Source organism: Genypterus blacodes, unplaced genomic scaffold (assembly GCF_046128005.1).
Source record: "Genypterus blacodes isolate CSIRO-AG114 ecotype Tasmania unplaced genomic scaffold, CSIRO-AGI_Gbla_v1 ptg000093l_1, whole genome shotgun sequence".
NCBI lineage: Eukaryota > Metazoa > Chordata > Actinopteri > Ophidiiformes > Ophidiidae > Genypterus > Genypterus blacodes.
Window position 1 is genome coordinate 544,640 of NW_027466897.1, and position 21,096 is coordinate 565,735.

Sequence of the window (21,096 nt, forward strand, 5' to 3'; positions counted from 1 at the left end):
TGTGTGTGTGTGTGTTTGTCTGTGTGTGAGCAGCGGGTTGCACCTCTCACTGGAGCTTGCGTGATGTGAATGTGTTGAATGCGTGTAACCCAGATGAGTTCTGACCTGGTGCCGCTGGAACAAGCAGCTACCAAACACACACACGTGCACACACACATGCCACTCATCCTCACAGATGTGCCAAGGGCAATCAGAGGACACAGCACAAATTGAACTGTATGTGGGTTTTGATACTGAATGGCACAAATCAAAGGCTGAGTGCCGGTGTGTGTGTGTGTGTGTCTGCGTCCGAAACATCTTAACACTTGTTTAAGTGGTAGGCACCAAAGCATGAGGGTAAATTACAGCTTTTGTTGTGTTGCAGTGTTGCGTCTCCTGAAGGAGGGAGCAGACCCCAACACTCCTATTTCTTCTGGGGGATCCTTGCTACACTTGGTAAGAACCACACACACACACACACACACACACACTAAAATGACAATATAATAGAAAATCAGCCCTGTTTCATAACATCAACAACACAAAACATAATAGCTTTGGGCTGTTGCACTTCTTGGCGTTAAATTGTATAGGCATACTTAATAAACATGTAACTCAAAGTACGTCTTCAGCATTGTGTACCCCTGCGGCAATACAGGAGTTTAATTACAACAGCAACACAATATATATTTCACATGCATTTAATAAAAGCTGGTAATTACTGAAGCGCTCAGCTGCTCTGTTTATAGTTAGCTGGGCCTGGGGAAATATAAATTGGTGTTTTAACAATCAAGACGGCGTGTAACAAAATGGCCACCTCAGGAAAACTGCTGTTCCCGCTGTTTCCGCAGTGTGCTCGCCATGACAACGTGTTTGCGGCGGAGCTTCTCATTGAGCGAGGACTGAATGTCAACCTGCAGGAGGAGGACCTGTGGACAGCCCTGCATGTGGCCTGTGTGTGCGACCATGCCGACGTGGTGCTGCTCTTGCTGCTGGTGAGACACACACACACACACACACACACACACACATGATCATACACTGTGTAGAAGAAAGGATGTACCCAACATGCAAACATGGTTGTTTAATTCCCTGCTTGTTATAGCTTGCTACAAATTTGAAAGTCTTCCAGAATGTTCCACTAAGCAACCTTTTATGTATAAAAATCCCTTTGAATTCGGTGACTTGGCAGGCGGCTTTTGACCCAATAATGCAAAATAAGACTGCAAGATTGGACTGCGTTTTGGCTTATTAAAGCTTTGAAGCCCAGTATTCATCCACATCACGACGCTCTCCGGCTCTATCAGTGAAAATGAACATATCCAGAAAATTCTGCATTAGCATGATATCAAAGAAAAAAGGCCTGGTCTGTGGAGAACACGTCCAGCTCTTGTCAGGTCTGTCCTAACAAGAGCTGCGGTTGTACTGATTAGGTCCAACCCAGCTGCAGGGGAGGGCATGTACATCCAGCCCAGTCACTCTCTAGGCTACGGATTGGGCTTCCTCAGTCTTGCCTGCTTCGGTTGATTAGACCCGGGGAGAGCAGGAAAGCTTGGGGTGAGTCCTGTCTAGCCTGGATACAGCGCTTGGCGCCTGAGCGATTGCTGGCCGCCTCTCAGTGGGGCGGGCAAGCGATATTCATGAGAGGAATGGATATGTTTGAAGAGCTGCCAGAGAGAGAACGAGAGTGTGTTTGTCAGCTCGTACGATGGAGATCGTGTGTGTGAGTGTAGCCAGCGTTGGTAGGTTTGTGTGTCGTTATGCATTTGATTTTCCTCGAGGCGGAGATTCAGGCTGCGGGGTTCATAAAGAAGAAGGCTGTGATATAGATATGCAAAACACAATATATGCAGAGAGAAGGAGAAAGAGAGATTTAATAAGGTTCCCTAGGAGGCAGTTACTAAATGTCTCCCATTCACCACTAAGACAGAGCTAGTTTCCAGCTAATGAGGTCATATTTACACACACAGACCTCAGCCCTGTAGGATGAGAGCGGGTGATCTGTTTGATTCAGCCGTGTGAAAAGTTCAGACAATTTCCCAGCTTACCCCAGGAACATGAAAACACATTTTGCAGCTGCCCTCAAGTGAAATGCAAAAGAGGACTGCTTGAGGAATACACGGAGTGCTTATTTATTAGACTGCAAGATACAATATGTGTATGTGCGTGTGCGTGTGTGTATCCTTCTGCATACTTCTGAGTTTGCGACTGCAGTGGGGTGTGTACTTCCTGAGCTGTCACCGAGGAAAGTCAGCATTTGCAAGAGAATCTTGATGACATCGCCTCGAGTCATGTCCCCGGGTGGCCGTCGTGCCCTTTAGATAAAATTCATGACCTTTGCTTGCACTGAATTTTCTAACTGTGACAGCCATTCCTTAAGTCAGACATGCATCAAATTTTGATATTCCAGTCTGACACAGTTACCTTTATCTCACACAGTTTGGCTTACAGTGAATGTGCAGTAACACTGTAATTGCAGACTGTCTTAAGCAGGAGGATTAAAATGTCACAGATTCCAGTGGGGCGTGTTGGCAGAGAGTGCACTCTCTTTTATTTAGGTAAAATATTCATATCTGCGCAGCTCTTCCTGGCACGCTCAGCAGGAAAGATGAGTTTGTAAAAGAGGAGCTCAAAGCACTTCCTTCCCAACAGGGTAAAAATAGCTTTAGTGAACCCATATTATCGATAGAAGCGCAATATCCATTTTCTTCCATTCAATGACTTTGACACCCGTCTCCTGCAGCACAGAGCCTGCCAATGCCCAGTCATGCTGCTCCGCACTCAAAGCTGCTTCCTTATCAGGCCTGTAAGCGGGAGATTTTCCTTCAGAATGTGATGGGTTCACATTTTAATGAGAAGTTCAACTGGGCGTCTAGCTGGATGGGTTTGATTGGCAGGCTTATCTTTGATTGGCACGGCAAGGAATATTACTGCTAATATGTGTTAATCTATTGTATTCTCCCACCTTCATCATCTCCTCCTGTCCTTGAATTTCTGTCCCCGGTTCCTACACAGGAAAGTGGAGTGTGTTTTTTGCTGACAAGATGTCAGCAATCTTGTCTTGCAGGGGGGAAAGTAGGGGGTTGATGAGAGGATGGGTGCATTGTCACTGTGCCTGGGTTGGCAGGAATGTTAATTCTCTTATCTCCTGCCTCCAAACAGCAGAACAGGGAGTAAGCCAGTTCTAAACACTCCCAATCCCAATTTCTAGCTCCAGCTCTGGTTAATTTCCTTCATCATGCCATTGGCAGGATTAACCGGGTGTAAACAGTCTACTCTCACTTAGCAAATTAAATTCATGAAAGCGATGTGTAGTTCTCATTAGCACAACGTAAAATACTGCACATAAGTCTGAATGTTTTGTGGAAGCTGATGAACAAAAACAGAATTTGTCATGGGTTTTTCAAATTGGTTTCAACATGCTGTGACTCAACCGGAACAGTCCTCAGTGTGGCTCGGCTTGTGTTGCTCATGAGCAAAAAGCAGCCACACCAGAAGTTCTCAGTACCCATGATGATCATGCGTTTCATCTTTTAGCTTTTTTTCCACCTAGGACCCAGATCATACCAAACCACGCACAAAGCCGACTGCCTGCCTCCTTCTCTATTGCAGCCTGAGCTGAGCCCAATCCAACACAACCATTTATTTCCCAGCCCTGCTTTGAAGTAGATCCAAAGGTGTGGCATTTGTTTCAACCACCTGCAAATGTACATGGCGAGTAATAAAACACACCCAGCAACAAACCACAAAAACACTGCAAGCTCTGCAGATATTATGCTGGCCTTTTGCAGGTCACTCCCCTGATATGTGCACATGGCCTTTCCAAGTTCCTCTTTCAATGGAAACAACACCCTGGCCGTGTGGAGAGCTGCAGATATGCCTGGTTTGAAGCGGTGATATCCAGTTCCAGTAGGGTTTCAGATAATGTTGAAAGCTTTCTCCCCAATGCCACCCTCACTAAACACGTATCACATGTGATTGCTTGATTTCTGTCTGCATTTCAGAGGATGCCAGATGTGGTTTGTGATTAGAGAGCTCTACTTCATTTGCCCCATTCTTCTCCTTCAGCCTCCTGCAGACAGAGAGCTTCCAATTTCCACCAGTTTCCCTTGAGATATTGGCGTCAGGTCCTTATATACAGTACATACATATTCAGTATGTACATGTGTGAGGGAAGATGTTGCTGTTCCACAAGAGACGAGTTGTTATTCCCCATTTTACAGTTCAGAATCCCCCTGAGTAACACTTATGAACTGACCCAGTTGCAGTACTACATAATGCATTTGAAACTCTCAAAACTTTGAAGTCAAATGTTTTGATAATGACAACACTGTTTCATCATTTAGTCGTTGCACATGTAGAACTGCTTGAGGTGACAAACAGTAGGAGGCCTCCAGGGAGAGGGCGGGCTGAGCATGGGTTCACTCTGCAGTATGGCATAGTCATGACATAGAATCCACTGTTCCACGGCTGTATTCCAGTAGATAAAGCTCACTACTTTTCATTCAGTGCGCGCTGATCTCTGTGGTCTATTTCAGCTATTTAAGTACAGACGGCTCTGATGTAGGGTGTGGTATGTACTCCAAATCTTGTAGACATCATCCCGGCTACTTTGAGATCATAGACCAGCATGCAGCCGCACAGCAGGGCCAGAAAACCGGGGCTTCAGCTCAGCTTGGGATCAGACGCCGGTGAAGTGGAAAAGGAAGCAGGCCATCGATTCAGTACGATTCAGCCCTGCAGTGAAAAGGATCATTGTTTTCCACATAAAGAAAAACACACTGCAGCAAGAAACACTGATATTCAACTCTTCACAACATGTTCTACCAACTTTATCAAGAGAATAGCACTTAAAATCATGATTAGCTACTATTTCAGAGTAGGCTCCTGAATACTGAGTAGTGAAAAGGTAAATGTTCAGGGTGATTAGAGCTTCACAAGTGGCTATGGTGTGAATTTAGATGTTTATCTGGATGTTTTAAATGAGGAGTGAGTGGGGAGCTAATTCATCCGGCGTCTGTGTTGCCAGTCCAGCCCAGCATTGATGGCCTCAGGGACGGCCCTTATCACATATCTGCTAGTTGTTGTTATTGATTCTGTGTCAGTCACTGCCTCCACCAAGCACTTATTATGAACCGCCGACAGTGTCTTAATAAGAGATCGCTGTCTCCAGGACGACCAAGGTGGATTCAGCATACAGTATTATAGTGCGGAGCATGTCAGGGTCAGAGGTCAGCTTGTTAACCCCCGAGGAGCCGGCGTGGCTGCCAGTCGGCACCGACTCGTTTATAGCTGTCAGCGTTTATCATTGGCTCTCAGACACATGATTAATGCCTCCAGATCAATATCCCACACATCACAGCTGCTTTGCTCCGTCTCTCGTTCTTTGAGCGGCAGGTACCGCAGCGCCAACTGTTCGCATAATGATTTATGATTTGCTTGCTTGAAGATAATTATTCCTTCACCAAATGAATGCCCTCAAGGCTGTGTTCAAAATCATTTCTTACCTTTGACTCAGTGTTTTTATGTTTGCACTGTCATGTTTGTTCCAAGGACTTTGTGTTTGTTCCTGCATCCATTGGTTTGTTTAATGACTTTGATGACAATTTCAAAAGACTTAATTAGGAGAATGTTCCAGCTTGGAGGAGGTGTGAGCTGTAATGAGTTCTTTTAGAGCCATTTTTACTTTGCATTTCTTCGCGGCATCCATCATATCTACGGTCTGATTTTAAATCTGACAGTCCATGAAGGTGGTCAGAGGTGAGAGTGGCGTCCTGACAAACCGAGCAGCGTGCCGTATATCTGTCTGTCAGCTGATAACTTCATCCACCCAGATCCCTATTGACATTAACTGGACCTTGAAATAAATTGCCTGGGATAGCGGACCCCTTTACGAGCCTCCGTGCAGCACACATGCACGCACACACACACTTTAAAAGAGCTGCTCTGAGGGGCGCTGTCAGTTTTACGAGGAAGTTGATTACCGTCTAGAGGCGACGCACAAATCTAAGGTTCACAGAGAGAGAGTTCCATATTTGACATTAGAAGGTAAAGGAGGTGTAAGAGTCTGAGTCACACATCATGAAAGGTTTTGCAATGTTGGATTCTGATTGAGATTTATCCTCTTTTTTTTTCTACCTGTTTACAAACACTCATAAATGACAGTGACGCCACAAACAGCAACAAAACACCTTCTCTGTTAACTGGAATTGACTGTTTGGTGTTCTCTCCCTCACACTCATTCTCACTCAGTCATTTATTAGATGGATTCCTTTATATAACTGCAAAGCATTCTGATAGATTGGGAAAGAAATACAATTCATAAGCAAATTGAACTGAAAGAACCAAGAGGGTTTGGCTTCGTCTGAGCCAGGTCCTTATCATGATCAACCATGAAGCTCGACAGTACTTGTAGGTGAAATTGTTGACCCAGTCTTCTTGTAGCTTTTCTTCTTGGTGTTCAGAGCACTAAAGGTAAACACTTTCATGTCTGCCGCCTCACTTTTCAGTCTCTCTCCTATGATTTCCGTGCTCTCTCTGGCCTCTGTCGCTCCCCTGTCTGTGCCATAAATCTCCTTGTCCCACTGCAAACCGGGTCATTAGAATTCTATTAGCTGTAAATATTCAATAAGGATTCCCACTTAGAGGCCCCGTCCCTGTTATCAGACCGAGTCCAGCTACGACTGGCTCGTGTTTTATGGTTTAGTCAAACAACAGGTTGAGATTTACAGCTGAATGTTGACAATTGGCACTTGAAAGGATGTACTTTGCTACTTTTAGTGCCAAACCGCTAAGAGGGGAAGATAAAACAGAAATGTAGACAGAAGCGAGGCCCGCAGAGGTAACTGAGCTACATTTCCCACAGCGTGTACACCTCACTGCTCTGCTGGTTAAGCATTGCAGCATTTTTCTAAATACTGAGCACAGTAGAGTTCCTGCAAAGAGAGGCGATCAATCAAAACTGTATTGTGTCCAACTGCTGTGCTGTCGTCAGAGTAACAGTCATTAGAAGAGCCTGGGGGAAGGTCTCTCATGTTATCTCCTGCTTTACCAGGGCTGTTATGGCAGGGTCCTTGTTGAGTAAACACACATTAATCTTGTCACACGCAGACACGCTCACCCCGATGATCCCAACAAACGTTAACCAAAGCTTCATTCTTCAGTGCCCCTCCCCCAGAACCTTACTTAATGAGTTATTTAATTCACCCTGTTGTCTGTTAATATCTCTGTGCTTCTGCCCAGGTATTAAGCCGCTGGGAAGCCGAGATAATTGGACCCACTTTGTCATGCGTTCAAGCCTGATGAATGGCCGTGGCTAAAATTTGGTGTGTTGGTGTCTTTTCCCCCCTCTCCTCGCCATGTGTGTGTGTGGAAGGCCGGGGTTAACGTTCTGCTGCAGGACGTCGACGGGAACATTCCCCTGGACTATGCTTCTGAGGGAACTGAGAGCAGCTACATCCTGCGAAAACACCTGGAGGAAAATGGTAATGATGAGCAATCATCTCATTTACAATCTTTGTTTTGACTTTCACCCTCCATTCATGAATAACTAGAGTACCTGCATGCTCGTCTCCATTTTATCTCCCTCTCACAAGGTGAAGAATGAAGTCAAATTAGGAAGAGCCCATTTTACATTCCAGTTACAGTTAAATATGATGTATTCTGTGTGTGTGTGTCTCTCTCTCTCTCTCTCTCGCTCTCTCTTGTGCACTTCCCTCCCGCAGAGGATGGAGAAGGTCAGCACAGAAACAGGGAATAGAATAGTTATAAAGGACAGGAGTGTAAGGAGAGAGAGAGGGGTGGTAGGTACAGACAGAGTGACAGAGAGGGAGAAACAAAAAAGTGGCAGAGTGAGGGAGAGGGGGAGGGAGAGAGATAGAGAGAGGGGAGTGGTGCTGACAAAGCTGGACAGAAACGCATACAGACAGTGATGGAGGGTCTTCTCTCATCCATCTGTCATCAGCCACACATGAGGCGGCATGGGATCACATGACGAATGCCTGCTTCTGACTGCAGACAGCTAACTCATCAACCTTTAGACCACCCCACAACACACACGCACAGACACACACACACATGCACATGTACTTAAGCCCACCAGCCACTGAATTTCCGAGGTGGATTGTCTTCTTCCAGCCCCCGTGGGGATCTCTTCCCTCCTGCCTCCTCCAACTCGCCTGACGCCCCCCCCCCCCCCACCCGTCATGATGAGCTGACACAGTCCTACTCCCACAGACTCACTCGGTCACTGTTGCCATAGAAACATGACTGCATGCTTTCCATCCCCATCAAGTTTGTGTGGTTGCGGGTAAAGACAGACAGGCTGTCCATGTGTCTGTGCATCAGCAGAGGGAGAGAGAGAGACATGTTTTTACTGTGTACTGTGGCAAATGTGTTTCCTTCTTGTGGTCCTATGCCGGCGTAAACACAGAGGGTAGGTCAAGGTGTGTTGACCTATTAAATACTGGATTTTTACAAATATCGACCTGGTAGAGCAAAATAATTTCCCCATGCCCATAAGCATCCCTGGAATAGCTACAGACCTGGAGGCTCTCATTAGTTTGCCAAGACAAACGTATCGATTAGCCGATCCAATCAGTCTATATGGAAAGGACTCATTAGTAAGTGCCCTACAGGTGAACAGAATGAAAAATAGATTCATCTGCAATCAATTTGCATCATTAAAGCAAGTGTGTACATGTGAATGTGGAGCAGGTCATGGAGCTTCTTGGTTCCCTGGTTCTGTGTAGGCCAAGGAGACCATCTAGAAAACCAAGGAGTCGTTTACATACGGACTATGTCACTGATATTAGTTGTAGCATTTCTGAGATAATTGGAGTTCATTACCAGGCCTGTAGTCCATGGAATGGTGTTCTAATCCTTTCCTGAATTTATACTGAAATAGCTAATAACCAAATGGTGAAAGACATATGAGTGTATGAACTGTAATGTGTGCACACGGCTAAGTGAGTGAGCCTTTTGTCTTTGCAGGCGTGGATGTATCATCCATGCATACCATTAAGACACAGAGACCCAGCACCATGCTGTCTGATGTCAGGCAGCTCATAACCACAGGGGGAAGCCTCAACCATCCCAATGACCAAGGAGTCACTCTGGTAAGTCAAGTGTGGGGAGGGGAGGGGATCTCCATCTCTGAGCTCTGAGTCCACCAAATAAGCAATCTGTTTCTAATTCCTAGTTTATTTTCTTTACACACAGGTAATTCACTTCTCTATGTTTGATCCTTCTCTCTCTCTCTCTCTCTCTGAAGCTCCACATAGCCTGTGCCAGTGGCTACAGGGAGGTGGTGTCTGTGTTGTTGGAGAATGGCGCCGACCCTCACCCTGCTGACGACAACTTTTGGACCCCGATCCACTTGGCTGCTAAATATGGACAAGTAAGAGCCGCACAAAACAATGAAGTTGGACTCAAATGAATTTCAGCTCATCCATACACATTGATCTGAAGTGATTGCAAGCATTAATGAAAGTTGTTAAAAATAATGAGGAAACTATTGACGGGAGGATTGCTAACCTGAGGCATTGGCCTCCAGCTGTTCTGCGGCCTCTGATTAACTGGTCTTTTTGGGCACATTGATCAGAAACAAACTGCTGGCACGGCGCAGCTCTGCATATGCATTCATATCAGCATTTTAGATTAGCAGTTTAATGGTCTCTTTTAGAGGGAAGGAGATTGATTTCCAAATGGGTCAGAGGCTGGGTGAGGAAAGATGTGTTCTGTTAGGAGGGGAGGGGTCGGTCTATGAAAGCAGGGAAGTGATCACGTTAAAATCTTGCTGACTGAACCAGATATTTAATTACATTTCTGGGGCTGTGTGCACAGCTGCTGACAAAGACAATTTATTCTTTCAGTATTAAACACTGGCTTTACTTCTTGGGTTCAGCCACTCTGAAAAGTATTCATTTTGCTGCAAGAGTGCATTTCAAAAATAGTCTCTTCCTCTCACAGACGTCTCTCCATTTCATTACATTACATTACATTACATTACATTACGATCATTTGGCAGACGCTTTTATCCAAAGCGACTTACATTACATTACCACCCTTCGCAGAGGGGGGAGCAATACCTGGGCAGAACCGGCTACCCTCCGGTTCCCAAGCGGAAGCACTACCCACTGAGCCACTGCCTCCCATTCATTCCTCCCAACTCATTTTATTTTAATTTTCTCAACTGTCTGGATTCCTCCATGTAATTCTCCTTAATTGCCACACACACAGTTTGTATATACATACAGTATATCCTTCCCTACACACATATAGGTGCACAGATGTGAATGTGAAATTCTTCCAGACTGTACTTTTTGGGATTCAATGATAACCAGCTTGCTCTGTCGCTTTCAGCATACATAATTACTGTGTGTGTGTGTGTGTGTGTGTGTGTGTGTGTGTGTGTGTGTGTGTGTGTGTGTGTGTGTGTGTGTGTGTGTGTGTGTGTGTGTATGTGTATGTATGTGTATGTGTCCGCACTGGCGTGTGTGTGTGTGATATATACAAGTGCATCTGACTTCAAAGTGGCAGAGTAGAGGATTGGAGAATCGATTACATTTTCCCTCGCAATGCTAAATCACCTCGGCCCTCAGCTCTTTACTCTCTGCTGGTTGCAGAGGTGCCAATGCTTTGCTGCCTGCATACCAACGACTCACTGAAGCATAGCCTTACTTACCTCGTGTTACCTTGTATTTCCAGCCTCGTCTCACTAATTAGAGGTTCTGCTGACACGAGATAGGATTCGCCTGGAAACTATTGTTAACTCGCACAGATATATTAAAGGCAGAGACCCTTTCAGATTCAGACTTGACTCTAAGGGGCATACGTACTAGACATTTAAGAAGATGCACGACCTTGTTACTGCAGCTAATTAAACTTCCCGTTATCAGAGCTAGGATGAGTCAGACCCTGCCTCGCACCATGCTGAGTTTGAGTTGGTTCTCTTTAGTGTTGCTCCTTTGAAGAAAGGTTGTTTTTTTAAATCCAACACAAATCTCAGGATATTAAAATACAGAACTGATTGGATTGGTTATAAATTAGAGATTCACGTGAAGTCCATGATAATAAAGCAACCAGAAGACTCTGAACTGAAAACCGCTTCAGTGTTAATCCCCAGATGACTTTTGAGGCTAGTTTAATATTTATTAAAGCACACTCGGGCCTCTACTGTACCATTTAACAGCTTTCCCCTCACAGCAATTAAAAAGAAATGAACTCTGCGAGACCCTAAGTCAGCTTTAAGGTTACCGTGTCCCTGCTGAACCCTGCACACTGACCTTTCCCTGGTCCTCTCGTGAACTTTGACCCATTCAATGGCTCAGGCTCGGTGGGACTAGTGGGCTTGTTGTCAGTTTTTATAGGGTGTGAGACTTGTAGCTAGGCAGCTGTTGGCTGAATGTGCTGACTCACTCTCCCATACTGCAGATTATTACTCTGCTGTAAAGATGCTACGCTACTAAGAGCTGCCTGAGCGGGGGAAAAGCATGTTGGTTCACATCACATTCCATCTTCATCGCACACATCAGTATTCGCAGATCACAGCGCGCGTACCACCTCTCGGATGCGACCAACAGCCGTTGGTCAATTTCGAGAGGCAAAGAGAGGGAGTGCGACAATGCAGAGGATGAAAGGGTAATGAGAAAGAAGGGAGAACCAGTCACAATTCAGAGACTGAGAAGCAGCGGGAGCAAAGATTAATGGGGAAAACCTTGGCGGAATTTATTTGCGGAAAACATAGATGGCAGCTATCACATTGTGGTTGTGTTCTGTAATGAGGACAGACGTCTGTGGGGTTCCGCTGTGATAGGAGATGACGGATGGCAACTCTGCTTATTAAAGGACCTCCTCAGTCAGGGGACAGCAGTCATACACACCTCAGTCATCTGTCACAAACATCCCATGCACAACACACTTAACTTAAAGTTACCGTAGTAGTTCATCTTGCCTGAACACCTGAGCTGTAGTAATAAATGTAAGAATGATCTCCTCCTCTGACCTATAATTGGTGGATTCCCCTGGAGCCATTTTTCTTCCTCCATTTTTTCTCCCTGGAATCTAACGAAAATGGATGTGTTGTGTTTCTGCCATCTCTCCTCCTGCAGACGAGCATTGTTAGCCAGCTGCTGAGGCACAGAGCAAACCCCACGCTGCTGAACTGCAACCAAGACAAGCCCTCAGGTAACACACTTAGGCATTCACGCTCTCACACATGTTCATGCACCACACTTACACACACAGGGAGAGAGAGAGAGTTCAGTATGGAATAATGACATCATTACGCTGTACTATTTCCTACATCCTATAACAAGGAGGCGTTAATGAAGCAGAGAAATTCATTTTTAGAGCTCTTCCCCAATTACATCAGTAATCACTGTGATAATGTGACACACACTGTATACATGCAGGCATAATACAGAGTGTGTGAGCTCTCCTAGCTTCATATGACATTATTACTTAAGCCAGATGTCCATATATTGACTGATGGACTAAGAGAGTTATTGAAAATCAAAGAGACTGATGTATTGAATTATCTGATGGGCATGAAGATAGAATATCATTAGTGAAGGAAGATGCTGTTTTGTCTCCCTGTAAACCGGGTGTTGTCATCTGGGAGTTGTTGACACCTTCTGTCAGGTCTCATCTAAAGGGTCAAACAAACTGTTCCTATAGATTGACCTCCCACACACACACACACACAGCCTAGTGAAACTCCCCACCCCTTAAATCTTAACGGAGCCATTCCACTCCTCCCCCTCTCCCTGGTAATGTGAAGAACGCACACGCTGAATATAATCATTATCATAAATGTCAGCATCTTCGCACTTGTGACGGTGATGATGAAGGTGTCAAAGACGGAGTCACAAGTTCGCTTGTCTCCAGTGTGGAAGAAACAATGTCAGCTGTCTGTCAACCTTCATCCCCGTTGTTTCATCACCTCTCAGGCTGCCTCACCCCTTCCAGCGTTTAGGCTTAGCTGAGAGAAGATGTGACATCACCCAGAGACTGATACAATCCCTCCCCTCCTTTTCACTTAGAGCCCCCACCCCCCCTCCCCTCCTACAGACGCGTGGAAACAGAGATACAGAGCGAGAAATGGGCGTCTAGGGGGTTGTCAAGTCACAGGGAAATAAAAGACAAGATGAAGCCATCTCCCTCCCTTGTGTCCTGTTAGACCTCATTACAGAGAGGGGGTTCTTATCTCCCCCCTTCTCTTAAGCACACTTGGATTGATCCACAGTGGGGTCCACATTCTGCATCAGTGCAGGCTCATCTGTCAGGAGGACAGAAGGGGTGTATTCTGCCGGGTTTTAGAGTTTAAAGGCTTAGAGTGTTATGCTCCATATCCAACAAAAGTGCCCCATCACCGCCCTACTGCCAATATTTTTTAACCATGTAAAATCACCCTGAAGAAGAGACTAACCTTATGTGCTGGACCTTGACTGATACCTCAGGCTTTTTTCCTTTGGTATTGATGCATGTTAGACTGAGCTGCAACAAATGTGGCTCAGGCGAGACAGCTCCTTTGTCATTCACAAAGCTGTATTTAATTATTCCTGCTCTTTTTTCTGCCTCTGTCCTCTCTCCGTGTCTGTGCCTTTGGTGTGTCCTTGCACGTTTTGGTAGAAGTGGAGCAACTCACTCACCAAAGCATTGCTCCACAGTGCCGCTAGTGGCCAAAGTCTGTGAATTTTGTATTCCACATAGACTTGTTATTCTGAGAGGCCCGTGTTGTGTGTGTGTGGCGTCTCCAGACATTGCTGTGTCCGAGCCCATAGCTGATTTGCTCCTGAAGGCAGAGGAAAGCTGGCTCCAGAGACTGAAGAACCCCTCTGCACCTTTACCATCAACTGACAAACGCTACGATGAGGGATCACATGACCTCAACACACCTGTCAAGAACTTGTGAGTTCATAGTTTCATCTTTTCATTATTATCCGCTTATGCAAATTGTGTGAACCATGTTGACTTTTTTTATATTTCCCATTCAGTTCCTAACCTTAACCCTCCAATCTACTTGCTATCTATTCTGTCTTTCTCAAACGCCTCGCGTTTCCATACAGGAACCCCCTCGGCTTGTCCATCTCTAAGCGGGACAGCCTGCTGGAGAAATGTGCCATGTTCAGAGAGACGGGAGGGGGGCTGAGCCGACATGCCTCCCAGGATAACATCCTGGATGGACCCTTCAGCTCTGGAACCAGCAAACTGGAGCAGGTGACTCCTCTGATCACTGCTGGATATTTGTGTTTACAACTGTTGAATCTGTGTCCCAGTGTGTGCAGAGTTTAAACTGACAGAAACATTGAAATACACACTTTACTGACTCAGCTTGTTACTTTGCCGTTTCTTCAGGTGAAACTGATGCCACCGGCGCCCAATGATGACCTGGCTTCCCTCAGCGAGCTGACCGACAGCAGCCTGCTCTACGAGATGCAGAAGCGGTTCGGCAACGACCAAATCTATGTAGGCCTCCACTTCTCAAACACAACCACACAAAGAATCCCGTTTGGCATTAAACATGCATTAGAACAACACAGAGGAATTTAAACACACAGTTTCTCCCAGGCATATCTGGGCCACACCAGTTGTTTACTTGCAATGGTGTGTTGCGAGGTTTATGGTCTGGGAATTGGGGTGTGATCACATCACACACGCTTCACTTTACCCAGTGAGCTCAGCTGTGGGATTCCCTCTAGCGCACACGATTCCAAACACTCATCTCACACACACATTTTACTCTGAAGACAGTAAGTAAAAGCCATTTATATTTCACAGCTTTGGAGACTTATGACCTTAGACGATGAGAATCCCTCTCCTCCTCTGTTCTGGCCTGTTGCTTTTTATACACCTTACTCTACACACACACACACACACACACACACACACACACACACACACACACACACACACACACACATCATCATGCACATCCACACAGACAAATAGACATGCCCGTACACATACTTACATGCCGAGCACTGGAGACAATTGCTAAATCAATCCCATTCTCATTGATGGCAAAGAAAAAAATCCATAACTGTGTTCAGGAGTAAAATGACTTTATTTCCTATTGGTCCACTTCAAATCCCTTCCATTTGGTCCATTCCTCTAAAACTGTAGTCCAGTCTTTATCTCTCCGTAGGGACTGAGCTCTATAAAGACTGGAACCAGATCAATGTGGATCTACCCGGTGTTCTCCCTCCCCTGTAGTGAGACCGTGAAAGTGTGTAAGGGTTTGTTCTTTTCGTTTTTTTTTTTGGAAACCCAAAGAGGCGACAGACAGTACAGTTAGCCACAGCAGGGGATGGAGATAAGTGGTTGGCAGAAAGGCAAGTGGAATGATGGATAAAGGAGGCGGCCGGTGCAATTAGATATCAGAATAAGGAGGGATGGATTCCAAGAATGGGAAGATATGTTTGAAGAGAGGAAGGCGAGGGACAAAGCAATAATGGACTCACAATAACGTTTTATAGTACAGAACTGCTTCTCAGGTTACTGGTAAATGAATGTGAAATATAAAAATCATTTTATGCACGCATGTCCTCTGCTATTCATCCTGGTTCTTAGCCAAAGTATCCGACCTTATGGATGCAATAAAGGGCGTTTAAAGAAAATGGTGAAGAAGGCAAATGTGAGGAGAGAAATATGGGGAGGGACAAAGGCAGTGAATGCTCCATATGTTCCCAGCAGGGGTAGGATGGTCAGAGATGGAGCTTTGATGAGTGATCTGCTGCCTTCTGCCAGGATAGAAGGACTACTACACTGCCAAACCCCCATGGAGAACCATAAGGGACTGCAGGAGGCAATGGGAGAAGACATGATGATCTCTCGTGGCAAACATGATATAGAATTAAAAAGCAGAGTTTGGAGGGGGGAGGTGGCTGACATTTCACACAACACAACAAAAAGCAGAAAACATGAGGGAACGGGATGGAATTTTCCTCCTCGGGGCAATGGGGAAGTTGCTGGAGCCATTAACCTTGAGCCAAGGCCTAAGGACAGAGCAGCATGTTACAGAATGTCAGCAACGCTTGCCCTTTCCCAGGGGACTGAGTGTTAACTGTTTGCCTTTAGACAGCCTCCGGGACTCTGGGAGAAAGGGAGGGTTAGCAGTTTAGCTGAAGGGTCAGAAACTGGAGGCTGGTTAATTATATCTAAATGGCCTCAGGGTATGTGTGTGTGAGTGTGTGTGTGTGTGCTGTGTGTGACGGCGGATTTGTTGTTATTGGAAAAAAGGTTATTTGTCAGGTTATCGTTAAGACTTCTCTTGTTCTGGGGGGATTAAAGGGGCCGTCACCATCATGATTATTGATTATTGAAGGTAAGCGGTTGAGGTAAGATTGACGTCTGTGGTCAGCCCTTGAATCTGACGGTGGACTTCTCTCTGTGGAGCTTTGTCCTGTAGCCCCTCTGGTCTCCAACCAGCAAACACACACAGTTAAGGTGATTTGGAAACTCTGCTTTGGTGTGAATGTGAGCATGAATCAAGTGTGTGTGTCTCTCCGTGTGTGACAGCTCTGTGATAGACTGTCAGTGTGTGCATGTCCAGGCCTGTACCCCCATGACCTCTGCTATGGGCTCCATCCCCCGACGACCTTGCACAGGATAAGTGGATGCAGCAAAATGGAGGGATGGAGAGATGGAGAGGAGTTTGAAGACTGAATGATTTTGAGATTAGATGATAATTATGTGTTCTTTTCCCTCTCTTACAGACATATATTGGACACATCCTGGTGCTTGTGAATCCAAACAAAGAGCTTCCCATTTATTCCACCTTGGTAAGCCTGCACTTTAACTACCCGTATAAATTTCCCGTGGCCGCCACTTTTGCTCTCCCAATATGGAATTGAACAGTAAACCGTTTCCAGCTCGGTGCTCAGTAAACTTCTATGATACATGCATTTCCATTTCACAGCCTGCGCACTGTGCATGCAAAATTATACCATAAATGAGACAAGCTGCCTGTATAGTTAGCAATGCATGAATGGATGAAATTGACCTCGTTGTGGTTGATAAATTATGCAGCCTTCCTGTCAGTGATACAGAGTGTAAGGCTGACGCTGCACCAGCCAGGGAAAGCAGGGATCCAGTTCAGCCAGACTGAGCAGCACACACACACACACACACACACACACACACTCGCATGCAAAACACACACTCTCATTCGCCGATCCTCGCAAAATTTATAGCAACACAAATTATCCTTGCTGTCTGCGGAAGAATAACATCAGTAGTACCTGAAAGTACATCATTCATCGCAGCCACTTGTTGTAATTTTACGAGGCTGTTTCATTACAAACGTCGGTTCGCTGATTTTGGAATAGAATTCATTATATTATTTAATTCCTCAGCTGTGTAAAGAAATAGGAGATGACAGTGCGCGTGCCCAGAGCCTTAATGCCAGCTGCAGGCTTGCCCGGGAGGGGTTAGGTGGCCAGAAGGAGACATCTCCTGCTGCCACGACAGAGGGAAGCCGAGCCCCCTCTATCTGTCTTAATCCTGCTGAGGCTGGAATCTCTCCAGGCATGTGTGCCCATCTGAGAGGGTGTGAGGAGGTTCAGGGAGGAGACAGAGTGAGGAGGACATATGTCACAACATGTGGGATCTGCCGGCTGTCTGCCACCTCCTCTAGCACGGTGTTCCACTGTCCGTCCATGAGAGATGCTGGTCAATGTTGTATTACTATGAAACAGGATGGAATTAACCCCTACAGTGTTTACAGTTTGTGGTGGTCACTTTCAGTTACACACACGCTCATTTCACTCTCACTGCAACTCTATCCTCCGTCTTGCTCAAGCCCAGGTGTGTATCCTTGTTACATAATGGTGTAATCCAATGTGTTGAGGAGTGTGGTGCGTCTGCGTCTCCCTCAGGTCAGTCAGCTGTACCTGAGCTCCACGGGCCGCCTCTGCTCCTCTCTGCCCCCACACATCTTCTCCTCAGCAGAGAGAGCTTACCACATGATGCTGCAGGAGAGGCGTCCACAGTGTTTCATTCTCAGGTACTAACCCCTCTACCACACACACACAGGCAGGAATCTTGAACCTTTTGCCTTCTTTTCACACTCAGCAAAGTCATTTTGTCAGTAAAACCAAAGTTCAGTCAGCTGCCCGATTGGTCCACAGGCGTCCACCTCATGCCTGTTAAACACCTGAGAGATTAATAGCACTCGGCCCCAGACCTGTTCAACGTTCACAGAGAGATGGATGTGTTGTAGGAGCATTTCCACGTCCCGCTCTTTGTCCTTGGCTGGACCGAGGCAGCACCCTGATTGCAATTAAATCCTGTTCTGGCTTTCCAGTGACATTCCCGCTGAGTTGCAAGCAATCTGGCAGAGAGTTAATGCACCCTGGCCACAAGCTATCCATCTCTTTTTCTCTCTCTCTCTCTCTCTCTCTCCCTCTCCCTCCCTCGCACACTCACACACACCAACTCTAAGACAATATATTGTATGTTTACATTCTGACACTTTACACACACTTCTTTTCCTCCAATTCTTTCCCAATTCATCCCTCTCATTTCTCGTTCATTCATGCCTCCCTCTGACACATTTTGCACAGCACACACACACACACACACACACACACACACACACACACACACACACACACACACATGAACAGATGTTCACATAGACAGAAACCCCTTTTGCATTTACAGGCAATCATTGGCCATGATCCCCCAGGGCCCATGCACTAACAAAATGCCCTTGAAATCTAATAAAAGCTGTTAAATGAAAAGACAGTGGAGAGGCCTTTGGACTACAAACTCAGCAGAGCTCTTAGTGGGAACTATTACACACACACACAGCACATCACGGTACACTGCAGTCATTAGGAGGGGTGTATGACCTTCTCGAGCCATCTGCTTAGTGTTACTATGCTGGTCTCTCCTCTCTGCATGTCTGTGTGTCAGAGCATGCACTGAAGAGGTTCCTTATGTCAGATTCAATAACCACTAGATGCCAAATTAGAAACAGGCCTCCCAAGCCAGAATCAGCATATGGGATGTGGTAATTGTTGTTAAAGTTGGTCAAAAGTAGTGCACCCCACACTGGTGATGTCAGCTGGGTGTAGACCTGTGACAGATGCGGCAGATGTGGGAAACACCCCAATGACACATGACACATAGGCGGTGTAATCCACTGACATTTCATTTTCTCATTAATTTCGTCTTTTACACTCCATGACATAAATGTATCAAAATGGCTTCAGTTAGCATGTGTTGCTTGGTAATATAAAGTATTATATGGAGGCTGTTTTGTCCTCCGCTATCGTGTAATATCCTGCTAAGTTCATGTTTCTCTATCTCTCTAGTGGTGAGAGTGGTTCTGGGAAAACACAGGCTTCCAAGCAGATAGTGAGACACCTGACAGCCCGCTCCAGCCCCAAAGGCTTTGCACTGGAACCCAGGATGAAACACGTAAGTCCGGATCCATCAACCTGCAGTATCAGATAAAGCACTCATGAGGAATGTTTGGAAATTGGAGGACTCATTGTCAGAGGTGATGTTTACAGATGACTCAAACGCTCCATAACGACAGAACCCTCGGGCTTGAATCTTACATCTTTTGTGTCGCTCACCACTCCCTCTCTTCTTTGATTTTTTGATATCTAATAAATCCAAAATGCTAAAAATATCATCAGAGGCAAAACGGCGACAGCATATTTATTCTTCACTCCGGCGTGTAGTGTCTGTGATCAAATCAATCAGAGTATACACAGATCTGTCAAGCAGGGTTCAGAGCTCTGTGAAAGCATCCCACTGGTTTTTCTTGCTGTGGACGGGGAAAGAATAGATTTATGCAGATATAGATACATCACATCACAGTATGGGGCATTTGCCTGGATTAGAGTTTATTTCTTATCTTGCTATCTGTTTTTCGGTCAAATAGATCATCTTAGATTGTATATTTAAAGTCCTCATGACGGTGGCTGTGTGTATAAAGCTGATTGTTACGAACAGAATCATTGGCAGAGAATCGGACTGAGCGTAATTCCTTGAAGAGAGTTTGATTCTTCCTCTGCTGTACATCATAATGAGGGAGCATTGTTGCCAAATAATAGCAGCATGCAGAAGAGCAGGAAATTGCTGCAATAGCTTATTTATTGTGTGAGTTTGTTGTATTCATCATTGTAGTTGTACCATCCTCAGTGCAATGCCCCTCTCCTGATGAAGTCATCTTGTCAATATCTGGGTCAACTCAGTCTGTGATCATTCTAGGACAGGAAAAACGCCGGATTCTTAGAAGAAAAGAGGCGTAAGGACATCTAGTGGTGGGAAATGGAATGATGACAGAACTGTGTGCTCTCAGTTAGCTGGATTAGCACTGAATACATATGAAACCTAACACAGACACAGAAGTTGTGTTAAAAGTTATGCTTAATGTGATTTGGAATTTTGTAACAGGACAAATGTAACTTGTGACAACATTGTTTCCATGGCATATGCAGGTAAATTGTATTCTGGAGGCTTTCGGTCACGCAAAGACTCAAAGGAACAACAGCTCGAGCCGTTTCATCAAGCTGCTCACCGTCCAGTACTGTGAAAAGAGGAGGACGCTGCTCAGAGGTAACCTAGATGTCTGTCACTGTTGTACTGCAAGTCAACCGTTTCATTGTTTGTAAAGCTTTGGTTTTGACATTGTGTGTTTTTAGCACTTAAGATTAGCAAAGATATCTGTACTATTTTAATTACATGATTCCAACACAACATGTATATTGCTGAAATGTATATGTAATAAGAAAGTAATGTTTGAGTGCTTATTTTGTGTGTAGTAGTGTAGTGCTGCACTGTAGGCAATCGTCAGCAGGGGGCAGTAAAAGCTCAGTTTAGAGCTCAGCCTCTCACCTCATTTTACCTGAATTTATCAGATCAGTCCACACTGCCACTGTCAGCACAGTTCAAATGTTATTCTCGTTGCTGCTGACGTGTAAAGCATATATGTCGTTTCAGCCCGTGTTTACACATACATGCTGGAGAAGTCTCGCCTGGTCCACCCGCCACCCCAGCAGCAAAGCTTCAGCATCTTCTATCTGATGGCTGAAGGCCTGTCGCCGGAGGAGAAGAGTGCACTTTACCTCAACAACGTACTGGCTCATAGGTACCTGT

At 45.5% G+C, this 21,096-nt stretch overlaps 1 protein-coding gene across 1 annotated transcript in view; it reads left to right on the top strand.

Annotated features, from left to right (window-relative positions):
- The window catches only part of myo16 (myosin XVI), a 68,171-nt gene that overhangs the window by 12,790 nt on the left and 34,285 nt on the right, over window positions 1-21,096 (top strand). The window contains exons 3-16 of the mRNA XM_076159174.1: window positions 365-435; window positions 831-974; window positions 7,355-7,463; window positions 8,971-9,095; window positions 9,251-9,376; window positions 12,090-12,165; window positions 13,740-13,890; window positions 14,049-14,199; window positions 14,338-14,448; window positions 16,698-16,763; window positions 17,859-17,986; window positions 19,302-19,407; window positions 20,439-20,556; window positions 20,941-21,088. Of these exons, the coding sequence (XP_076015289.1) occupies window positions 365-435; window positions 831-974; window positions 7,355-7,463; window positions 8,971-9,095; window positions 9,251-9,376; window positions 12,090-12,165; window positions 13,740-13,890; window positions 14,049-14,199; window positions 14,338-14,448; window positions 16,698-16,763; window positions 17,859-17,986; window positions 19,302-19,407; window positions 20,439-20,556; window positions 20,941-21,088 (1,630 nt within the window). The remainder of the gene's footprint in view (window positions 1-364; window positions 436-830; window positions 975-7,354; window positions 7,464-8,970; window positions 9,096-9,250; window positions 9,377-12,089; window positions 12,166-13,739; window positions 13,891-14,048; window positions 14,200-14,337; window positions 14,449-16,697; window positions 16,764-17,858; window positions 17,987-19,301; window positions 19,408-20,438; window positions 20,557-20,940; window positions 21,089-21,096) is intronic.